Below are 11,473 nucleotides of genomic sequence, written 5' to 3' on the forward strand. Positions count from 1 at the left end.
AATTTTATGTGAACGTGACTCCCAGTGACCTCTACACTTTGACGTCTGCTTTGGTGACCTTTGACCTTTTTCAAGGTCACAGGTATGTCTTGAAGGAAAAAAATTGAAATATCATATCTCTGAAACTATTCATCGGATTTGATTCAAACTTTATAGGATTATTCTTTACATCAAATTATTTACATCTGTATTGTGTTGTGAATAGCAATTTCTTCCTGTCCATCTGATGCCTCATATAATATTCAGAACTGCGAAAGTGACTCGATCGAGCGTTTGCTCTTCTTGTTTTAATATACTCTTTGAGCTGGCAAATACACATGTGTTAGTGTGTATTCTGAGGACATGCAAAGAAACATTTCCCTCATTAGTACAATAGTAGGGACTATAACAAATATATTCCTTATGCTTTTAAGTTAAGTTACTCGGTAATGTTTACCATAAGAACAACTGCAGGGAGCTTTATGCTTGTAAGTGCAAGATATATGGAGAGGGTCTGATTCACAAAGAGTCCCTGTTAAAAAATTACAGAACAGTTCACCCAGAATCTCGCACAAACCAGGGGCCTTTAATGAGGGTATAGTGCTATATACAGTGTTGTTATCAGGCGCCAGTCTTCAGTCGCTGATGCATACTTTTTTGATCTGCCACATTGGTTTGACTCCTAACCGATCGACCAACCGATAGTTGTGACAGGTACCGGGTCTTCTGTCCATCAATTTTTCCAACTAAGTGTACAAAACCATAACAGTTAAGACTTAATTATACTTATTTTCAATCCAGTCCGGTCCAACTGACCTAATTGTCCTCATAATCTGTTAATGTTACCGCTGCAGTGCAATAACTAAAGAATAGAGTACAGTAAATAATAAAACTGTTGCAGAATTCTTACTTGCGCTGTTGGGTCTAAGTCGACCAAAAGAATGGGATTCACTGTAGGTCGAGTTCCTGTAGGTGGATTGTCTGTATACCTAAGACTTTAAAATTGGCAATCTTGTATACAGGGAATACCACAGGGTGTAGTTCCTGTAGCGTTTTGCTAATATCAATGAAAGTCACGTGATGCTTAGCGACATCGTTAGAATTTGATGTTTTTCGATCTTTTTTTGATATTTCTTAGAAATTCGAGTATGGTTTGCAAGTTTTATTGAAAAACTGCACCCTGTGGGATTCCCTGTATACTAGATTGCCAATTTTAAAGTCTTAGGTATACAGGGAATCCACCTACAGGAACTCGACCTACAGGGAATCCCACTCTTTTGGTCGACACAGACCCCATCAGCCTTACTTGCATGTTTGAGTGCTCATGAGAAAAACAGGCTTTCAATGCTTTTTACTAACCCCTAAAATGTGAGTGCCGAATTGTGAATAATTCTGAAAACCGGTATTAAAAAGTCTGTATTAACTTGCTTGAAACTCCTTCTCGTGGGTGTCAGAAGTATAATACGATGATGATTGACATGCAGTCTTTACATCTGTAATTTGTGTAACTGTAAGTCTTGTCTGCACACGCAAACACATGCGCACACACACACAATGCACACACACTGTTGATCTACCAAACAGAAGTCCAAACTGTATCATATTTTCATCATATTTTTTCTCTTTTTTGGTCCTTTTAAACATGCTCTCATAACAATCCATATTTCATCTCTTTTTTTCATTCTAAAAATGCTCTATGACATACATGTACATGTAATTATATCCAGTCTTTCAATTTATAAAAGATTCTATCAAAATGTAACAGCATCCTCAAATTCTTATGTTTTTTCATCTGAATTTCTCAACGCACCCAGTGCAAATAAAACTGAAGATAAGTAAAATTCTTCCGCACAGTATTATGCAGATAATCATTGCAGTTTGGATGGGAACACAGAGAGCACCATCATGTCTTAGCAGTTGCAATTCCTTCAACAAAGGAAGGATATCGAAGACTTCTCAAGACAGTGTACCAGATGTTTAGAGTTGACGCATGGGTGCGGTGACACGCAATCTCTGAATTTGACTGTGTTATCTGGTGTATGGTTTCGTCCTTTTAGTTGGTGTTACTTTTTTGGGTTTGACCTTTCTCTGAAAAAAATGGAAGTAGCATGCTTGTGAGTGTAAATTCATCCATAAACAAATTTCCAAAACAATATACTGCATTTTAATTTTGAACACCTTCCTGGAATAAATTTGAGGAAAGCAAATAATTTTGCATGACAATAGAATGTTCAAACTCAGAATGTGCATTAGTCTATGTTTCTGTTGGGTTGGATTTTTTGGTTCTTGTTTGTTTGACTGCATTTTCTTGAAGTAAGAGTAGCAATCACAGTTCTGCAGACATCTTCTGTTTACAAAAACACCAAAAAAAGCCAGTATGAAACAGCACATGTGGATATCTACAATATCAGGGAAACGTTTCCACCAAACCCTCATCATTTTAGTTATTCATGTTTAAAAAACAAAGGAATACTGTACTCACCGATACAAGAACGAGACAAGACGGTACGAATTTTCGCTTATGGAAGCTTCATCAGGAAAAACAAGAACACAAAAGACAACAAAAAGCAGACGCAACACGGAACGAACAAGGTTTAAAAGAAAATGGAGGGGAAACACATTCTTTCAAACCTTGTTCGTTCCGTGTTGCGTCTGCTTTTTGTTGTCTTTTGTGTTCTTGTTTTTCCTGATGAAGCTTCCATAAGCGAAAATTCGTACCGTCTTGTCTCGTTCTTGTATCGGTGAGTACAGTATTCCTTTGTTTTTTTTAACTTTGTTCATCCTACCACAGTCACTTCGTTGTTTAGATTTAGTTATGCATGTTAAAAAACAAACGGAAAATGATGTTCTCCTGTTGTCTTCGGTGTATCTACTTATGAATTGGGTATGACCCGAAGGCGCCAACCAGATGCCAACAAGCGAATGGCGACAGCTGATGCCAATTTTTTCTCACCCTTTTAACTTCAGTTCACACAAATCTTTAAATAGGAGGCAAATCCAGCACAACATAGGTCACTGGAAACGCATAGAATTTGTGTGGCATCTGGGAATGAAAAGGAACAGCAAGTACTGGGATCAAACTGACTCAGTGGATAGTGATTTTGAAACTCGATGCGGGATTTAAAGTGACAGTGTCTAGTACACATTTAAAAGATGCTCATCAAATTTAACTCAGACTTTTCTATTTAGGTGTGAAACTGATAAGGTACCAAACAGTGTGGGTTTACGAGTCCATGGCCCACTATTAGGTTGTAGCATTGTACAGGGCCTGAAATGGGAAAAAAGATCAAAAGAAAAAAAAGGAAAATGTTGATGTGTGGACTATCAAAGTGGCTAAGCAAAGCAGAGGCACCCCTCTTGAGGGTCCAAGGCCTGCCCCCTGGAATTTAAAAAAATTATTTGGAACCAAGCCTAAGCAATCTGGTGCATTCAAAGCAAAACTTTGGGCAAAAGAGAGACAAGGGTGGCAGGTTTCGGGCAGTAACGGAGGAGTAAAAAGAAACACTGTCAGGAGGATTCCAAGCCCTAAGTGTAGGTGTAGACATATTCTACAACAATCCAAGCATACCTGCTGTGCGGTAACCTCCTTGCCATGAGCAGCGTTGGGTGACCACAGACAGAGCAAGGAATCCTCACCCCCAGTCACTAATGTTTCAGTCTGCAAAATAAACACAATTAGAAGTCATATCAAATTTATTCTACCTGCAACAACAAAATGGCAACGAGTTTGATTCTGGGCTTCCTCTCTTCTCACACCTGCTCCATTAAATCAAATGTTACTAAACCTGAATCACTTTTGCCTCTTTAGTTCTCATACGTTTCAAGGCGCCACTCTGAGCCAGAGAGTCTGCTTGTCATTAGATTTGGCATGGAGGTCGCTCGCAGTATCGTCCACTGCAAAATAAACATTTTGCCTACCGGCTCTACACTCGTGGACATTAGAAGCCTGTACAATATGAACAGAAACTTTTCAAATTTCCCTACTTCAACCTTTATAATATGGTAAAAGCATACAGATATTTTTTGTTGTTTTTCTCAACTTCAGAAGTTACATTTTGTAGTGTTTTTATCGGAGGTAAAAGAGAAGGCAGGTGTAGACTCACCGACTTTTTAATTTACTGTTTTCGTGCTATTAAAATATAGGCTTTTTCCATTTATTGGAGACAATTAAACCGTTAAAGCATATTTCCAGCAAAAAACAGCGAAACTCAAAGTTTGCTCAGACTGGCTCTGCAGGAGAAAGCCAAGGAAAAAAGGAAAGGACGAATTCCTTTACGCCCGTGGCCGTAGTGAGAACAATAATGCCTGTCAGCTGTGATAACTTCCAGATATCAACACTGCCCTCCCCTCGCCCATCCATTTCTCCTTCCCCCATCACAGCTTCGAATATCTCCACTCCCATCCCTCTGACCTCTCATGGTTCACTCCATATGAGAAAACCCATAACTTCTGTTTGTGTAAGGAACATGCAAAAATGACCACCAAGTATCTGTTATCATCAGAAGGAATAAGAAAACATAGCTGCTGTATTTTCCAGTAACATAACCAAAGCCTCTGATCAGTCTATACACGCATGCTAAATAAAACTGTACCTCTCTGTCCCAGTGGAGACACCTCACTGTGTCAGAATGACCTCCTTTTAATGATGACACGACCTTGGGATCTTCAGAGTCTGAGAGGTCAAGGAAGTGTAGGTCACCTGAGTGTGTCCCGGCAACCAGAAGGTATTGGTTGCTAGGCGTGGCGGCAGGAATGCAATCCACGAGGTAATCCACTTTGCTGAGACTCTAAAACCATTAATGCAATGCAATAATTCTACTCACTTTCAGTAAACACCTTACAGCACTGATCAACACTTACTAATACAATGTTTCAGTTTTAACAATTCCAATCAAAATTCTCAACACCTATGAAAGAAATAGTGTTTACAGGTTCAGCAGCATACCTTGTCCTCTACATACATTATGTGTATGAAAACGCCTGTTGAGTGTTCAAAGTGTTCCCTGTGATCAGCCACAGCAAATTTGTGTCCTTGATGAAAACTGTAGGTGAATACACAATCATGTTGTATTTAATAATCTGTTCATCCCTACGCACCAATTACTAACGCCAACAGTTGTAAGAAGGCCAATTTTATGCAGGAAGCCAGTCATCTGCATGATCCCTCTGTGTGTGTGTGTGTGCATGTGTGTGTGTGTGTCTCACTGTCTGTGATTAATCGCATTCTCACAAGTGGTTATAACAATTATTTCTTCCCAAGATGTCTGCATCTTGCTGCTGCTAGCTTTCCACTGGGAGGAAGTGACCCCAATTTCTGAGAAATGGAGTATGTATTAAAATAATGAAAATAAAATACCTCCAGTTTTCCTTCCACGTCTGAAATCTGCTGTATGTCTTCATCCTGGAATAAATTGATATAATTTTTTTGTTTAGTGATCTATAACTATAATCAAGTATTTAATATATAAACCAAAAAACAGCAGACATGTTGACTCAAGGAAATGATATTTTTAATATCACATCAGAACATTGTTCATAAATAATCAAATAATGGCTCACAAATGAAACTGAACTAAAATCGAACGTAATAGGCATTTCAGCAGCAAATGTTAAAAGCTTGCAACATTAAAGTCAACTTCAGAATGTATCAAGTGTATCTCACAATTAATAAAAAAAAATGTCACTGTCCACTGTGGTACTTTTTTGTAATACCTACAATGTCTCTTTCTTTTCCATACCCCTTTCAGCCCTGTATAAATTGCAAATTATATCTTGCCATTTATGCAATTATCATCATGAAAGCTATTAAAACGTACCCCATCTGTATCCCATACATGCCATGTACGCATGTGTGTTATGCAGTAAACATATCTGGCATCTGGTCCACACCAACCAGCTTTTTCCTGCAAGGACAGAAATAATCACAAAAAGGCAGACATCAGAAATGTTGTAATACTGAAACTCAGATATTAGTGATGGAAAAATCAAACGGAAAATGTGGTCTTTTCTGTAATGTAAAAAAAAAAAGGAAAATGTTCATTCCTATTACAGATATTCAAATTTCCTTCAGCATCAAGGCTGGCACACACTCTCTCTTGTGTTTTGTCTATGATCAAACATTCCAATAATTGACCTTTCTTGTATTTTAATACCTTGGCTGGCAACACTAAAGGTATGTGTAGGTATCTGTGAGATAGATGTAATCTGCGACAAAACGACAAATTAGTGCTCTCCATGCTGTGACTTAGGCACTGCATCTTTAAAAGGGAAGTTTCTCTGTAGGATAGGCAATAACACTGTACAGTTTGACAGTGAAAAAACTGCAAACATGTTATAACATCTGCAGCCCCAGTTACTCTTTCTTTTGTTTTTCATGTTCCTTACCACACTGGATTCTGTGTTGTACGTGGACATCAGAGCATCATCCTCTGAAGTCTGCATGACGTCAAACACATTGACCAGACCGTCTGTTGACCCGCTCAACAAACTCTTCTCTGCGGTGGGGTGAAAACGAACCTGTTGATGAGTCAACATGTCAAAACCAAATTAACCTTAGCTTCTTTCAGAGTTTTTGTTTGTTTGTTTGCTTAACGCCCAGCCGACCACGAAGGGCCATATCAGGGCGGTGCTGCTTTGACATATAACGTGCGCCACACACAAGACAGAAGTCGCAGCACAGGCTTCATGTCTCACCCAGTCACATTATTCTGACACCGGACCAACCAGTCCTAGCACTAACCCCATGCCAGACGCCAGGCGGAGCAGCCACTAGATTGCCAATTTTAAAGTCTTAGGTATGACCCGGCCGGGGTTCGACCTCCCGATCACGAGGCGGACGCCTTACCACTAGGCCAACCGTGCCGGTGTTCTTTCAGAGTTAATCAAGCTTAAAATGGTTTAGATTTTGATCATGCAGAGTGAGTGGGTGAGACAGAGAGAGTGTGTGTGTGTGTATATGTGTGTGTGTTTCTGTCTTTATGTATGTTGCTGCACAACTATATTAGATAACTCAACACCTCATCCTCCGAAAACGGCGTATGGCTGCCTAAATGGCGGGGTAAAAAACGGTCATACACGTAAAATTCCACTCGTGCAAAAAACACGAGTGTACGTGGGAGTTTCAGCCCACGAACGCAGCAGAAGAAGACTCGACACCTCACTAAGCAATCCGTTTTTAATAGACTTCCTAAAATTGACTTTTTTTATTTTACAAATTATTCAAAAGAGATCCTGCTCAATGCAAAAACACAACAACCAAACTTGGCAAATTTCTGCACCGGCTTTGTAATGCATCAACAACTCCCCCATCCCTCTTAAAAGAATGAAAAGGGTGCCTTCCTCATATATATACAGTTGGGAGATTACAGATTATGTCTCCAAATAAAAACAACAGCATTGAAGTTCTTACCTCGGTAACATCATCATCGTGTGAATCTTCATAGCAGCCGAGCACTGCCGCCTTCCGTCTGTCCCTGTAACAGTATGACTGTTAACTCATTACTCTATCAGGCTGTTCCATCAGATAACAAATTACCCTATGGAGATCCTTGATTTTTTGTGTACAATAGAAGTTTTCCATAGTATGAACAGCTAAGTGTAATCACGAAAATCAGATGAACTTGTCCATACATTATTTATACAAAAATAATCTTAGCTAAATGATACAACAATTTCACCTGTACTGGAAAACAAAAAAAATTATCGGCCAAGCTTGACTCTTAGTCTTACCAGAACAACAAATATGTATCAGCACTGGTCTTTTCAGTCCCTGCACATATCACTCGGTCTGAAGCATTGACATCACAGCTCAGGAAACTGCAGTTTGTGTTACTTTCCCCTGTAAAGCAGAAAAACCAATGCTCAACTAAATTCAAGTCAGGTACAGCTTGAAATATGTGTACTTGGTTTGGCAATGAAGTTTAACAATCAAAGACTTTATATTTTCTTGCAAGTACAAGGCTGTTAAACTACTGAGCAGCCAACTACAGGATAAAGCAAATGCACCAGGAGGACTAAAGAGACAGCTAAATGCTGCACACAATCAACAAATAACCAAATAAACGAAGATTAAACAAATTATTAGACAAAATTAAATTCTGATCTGTTAGTGTTATTGGTCCCCAGAACAATTGAAAGGAACATGCCATGTAACGCACGTACCTTTAAATAACTGAACTTCCTGGGTTGAACTTGCTCTGCAATCCCATACTCTGCAACAAAAAGGTAACTTAAAATAAAAATTCCAAACAGCCTGTGCTAAGTAACGTATCAAACAATGCGAACAGAGAAAACCAAACCAGAAAACAAAACCCAAATAAATAAACAAAGAATGAAAAGGTGTTAACAATTTCAGTTGCATTCAACTCAGAGGTAAACAGAATCAACAAAGTGAAAGAGACAAATATATGAGCTCATAAGGTGATTTCTCCCAGGCTGAATGATACGATCTGTGTGTACCATGTGACAAGAAGGATGCAGTCATGGCAAATACATTTGGCTGTTAACACTAAACAGCTGTTTTGTCTACCTGACTGTTTTGTCATGAGAGGATGTCACAAGAAGTTCAGGATCACTGTGTAGAAAGTGGATTCCCGATATAACATCTGTGTGTCCTGCAATATACCAAAATTAGCTTATGTGCAAATAAAGAATGACGAATATAAATTATAATGATGCAAATTTAAAAAAGAAACAAACAAAATATAATTTCATCTAACAAAATTGATTCTATGGTATAGTGCCGAAAACACATGCCAGTTCCACTAAAGTTTGTGTGATTCATACACTTTATTCTGATAACTATAAGCATTCTTGATATTACGCACGATGGCATTGACGCTGTGAGTGTGACGATCATGGTCAAGTTTCTTGGCCAGACGTTTTGCGAGATATACACAGACCCCGTAACCCACTGCTCTATACTGAGGAAGAAAGATGAGAAAAGACTCTTTGCAGCTGAGTGAGTCCTATCCAATGTGGTCAAAATGCAAAATGTATTTAATGCTGCTAATAGTACATGGATTACTGAACATTATAATGCAAACATCAGCTTCTTTGCATAAGACATTGAGTTGACTTGCAAAGTCAGAGTATCATGAACTGTAGAAGGCTAGTGTAATACTAATACTTGTAACTAATGTCATGCCCATTTAAATAAACATGTATACCTGTCAGTGTTTGAGTTTGTGCCAGGCTGAATCTTGAGAAAAGCCTGATAGTGTAGTTACTGCTTGTTACTGCCAGCTTACTGTCCTCGCCACCTCTGAAAATTAATACAATATAATGATACTTTACTATCTCAAATGAGAAATTACACAGTGGCTGGCCATGAACACACAACCAATTAACACACATCAATATAAGCAACTACATATATTTAATAGGCACACAGTGACACACACACGCATGATGGTAATGACATTGACAACATGATTATAGAAGAAGAAACTCTGCATAAGTAACTACAAATTAATCTGAAAACCTAAAGCAAATTAATAATAGTATGTCACACAACATATTTAAGCCTTCTATTTTCTTATCATAAGGTAAAAGATTCATTTTAACTCCAAACAAAGAACCAAACAATAAGAACACAAGACAGAAAAAAATAGTGTGAGAGAAGTAAAACTTGTGCTAACTTGTGCTGTGCTGCCATATCAAGCACATAGTGGGGTTCTGTCTTCACCAAGGACACAGCTGACTTGTGCTGAAGGCCCAGTGACTGCAAACGGCTGACCAAATCAGAAGCTTCCATCACTTTAAGTCACCTCTTCCACTTTTCTTATTGGAAAACCTACAGAAGATTCAATAGTGTTAATTTGCTGGTTACATTCAACAAATACACAGACGTGAAAATCAAATACGGTATGTTTTGTAAAATACAGTCAGTGTTTCCAATCATCGTAATATAAAGCTGTATGCACATGGTTGTGTGCATGCATACGCATGTGTGTGTCTGCCTGGGTATCTGTGTCAGCATGTCCACAAGTTTAATAATTGGTTCAGCTTACTGAGCGACATCTGCATATTTACCCTAGAATACAAAAAGTGGTGATGTTGAACTTTAGCGTTGTAATTGAATTCAGGAACAGTTTTCTATTGCAATTTAATTGAGCCTCTAATTTTGCAGAACATGCTCCTGTAAGCATAACAAGTCACATTAGATACCTTTGAAGTTACGGAATGAACTGTACAGATGCCTTTTATTTACGTGAGTTTTAAAAGAAAAACCTTGGCGCAGTCATTTTGGTGCATTTTTTTAGAAGAAAGGGAGACAACTCTGTCGATATTATGTATGCATTTTCTCTCCTATGACAGTAATTTTTGTCTATCAAATGACCAAATTAATTATTTATGCTAATTTTTGGAGCTCAATCCGTCAATTAATTTTACGATAATAATTCTTTGGTTTGATTAAAAGGACTTGTAATTGTATCAAAAATAAGTAAAATAATGCCACTGGATTGTGCTCTCTGAATGTTCAACTTTATCAAAAACCATCACAAAGATCTACATATATATCAGACGTTGCATTTGTTTGAGATCCTATGACTTGTTGCACCATATTGAGGTCTAACGAATGACGTCTCACAACGTGCGTGGTCGTCCTTGGCGGTCAAGAAAGCCGCCGCGATCATTGGGCAGACGACACTTCTAGACCGCCAATATTTTTTGTGCGCATCACGTGCTACACATAAATCGGCCGGAAACGAAGCAATTGGGAAACCTGGATACTGCTTGCATACATCATGTAGGAAACTAACATTGTAACACGCACCCATACCTGTGTCATTTAAAACTTATGATTTTGATGTTAAGATGTTACTATTGTTAGCACAATCAGCAAATAACATGCATAAGTTGAATATCAAAGCAATACTTATTTGCAGTTAGAACTTAGTAAACTGATCATGATTGTATTGATTGTATTTATTGTTCAAAATGCCCCCATGGGTTATGGACTAACAAAACTTGAACTTGATACATGATGATGAGTGTTGATTTTTGCTGTAAAGTGAAAGTGCACTGACCCTGAAAATGTACTATTGAACGCACTTTGCACAACGTTTTTGGGCTCGATTTATTCAATGACAGCAGCAGCTACCTGATGGATTCTTCCAATCTGCGCCAATTCACAAATTCCCGGCAGTTTCGGACTAGGAGCTATTGAACACAAGCACTGTGAAGCAGAAAGTTTGAACAGTTTGAACAGTTTTTATTCACAAAAAGCTCTTTTGAGCCACATAGTGAAAACAATTTACACTTAATGAACGTGCAAAGGTACAAATGGAAAGATGGCATGAAGCAAAAACATGGTTATGATGTAAACGAAAAAGAGATTTTGGGAGGAAGAAACAAGTATAAACAGATCAAGAGCAATTTAAAAGATCAACATGCATTTTTGACATCGATCATACATATCAGTGTCAAAATGTTATAGAGAAAAATCAAAGTTGGAGTGAGTGACAAAAACAAATAAAACTGAAATACTGCA

General features: G+C 38.2%; 1 protein-coding gene and 1 long non-coding RNA gene across 4 annotated transcripts in view; both read right to left on the bottom strand.

Moving 5' to 3' along the window:
- The window catches only part of LOC138970656 (uncharacterized), a 273,936-nt gene that overhangs the window by 125,014 nt on the left and 137,449 nt on the right, over positions 1 to 11,473 (bottom strand). The gene's annotated exons all lie outside the window — the stretch shown is intronic.
- Positions 1,578 to 11,178, bottom strand: LOC138970527 (WD repeat-containing protein 89-like). Of its 3 annotated transcripts, none has more exons than XM_070343000.1 (13): positions 11,084 to 11,178; positions 9,618 to 9,772; positions 9,147 to 9,241; positions 8,507 to 8,591; positions 8,140 to 8,189; positions 7,708 to 7,816; positions 7,388 to 7,451; positions 6,364 to 6,495; positions 5,796 to 5,882; positions 5,336 to 5,380; positions 4,572 to 4,766; positions 3,548 to 3,637; positions 1,578 to 2,067 (listed from the first exon to the last, which is right to left on the bottom strand). In XM_070343000.1, the coding sequence occupies exons 2-13, from the start codon at positions 9,731 to 9,733 to the stop codon at positions 2,008 to 2,010; spliced, it is 1,128 nt and encodes a 375-aa protein (XP_070199101.1). In that variant the 5' UTR covers positions 9,734 to 9,772; positions 11,084 to 11,178; the 3' UTR covers positions 1,578 to 2,007. The 3 variants fall into 3 exon arrangements, with proteins under 3 accessions (XP_070199101.1, XP_070199110.1, XP_070199093.1); XM_070343009.1 differs by having other exon boundaries at positions 11,035 to 11,172; XM_070342992.1 differs by having other exon boundaries at positions 11,010 to 11,172.

This window comes from Littorina saxatilis, linkage group LG1 (assembly GCF_037325665.1).
Source record: "Littorina saxatilis isolate snail1 linkage group LG1, US_GU_Lsax_2.0, whole genome shotgun sequence".
NCBI classification, from domain to species: domain Eukaryota; kingdom Metazoa; phylum Mollusca; class Gastropoda; order Littorinimorpha; family Littorinidae; genus Littorina; species Littorina saxatilis.

Coding starts and splice junctions, on each gene's coding strand:
- LOC138970527 (XM_070343000.1), bottom strand. CDS start 9,733: ATGGAAGCTTCTGATTTGGTCAGCCGTTTGCAGTCACTGGGCCTTCAG. Junction 7,452..7,707: donor GATACATATTTGTTGTTCTG/GTAAGACTAAGA, acceptor ATACTGTTACAG/GGACAGACGGAAGGCGGCAG. Junction 4,767..5,335: donor ACGTGGAAGGAAAACTGGAG/GTATTTTATTTT, acceptor TAATGGTTTTAG/AGTCTCAGCAAAGTGGATTA.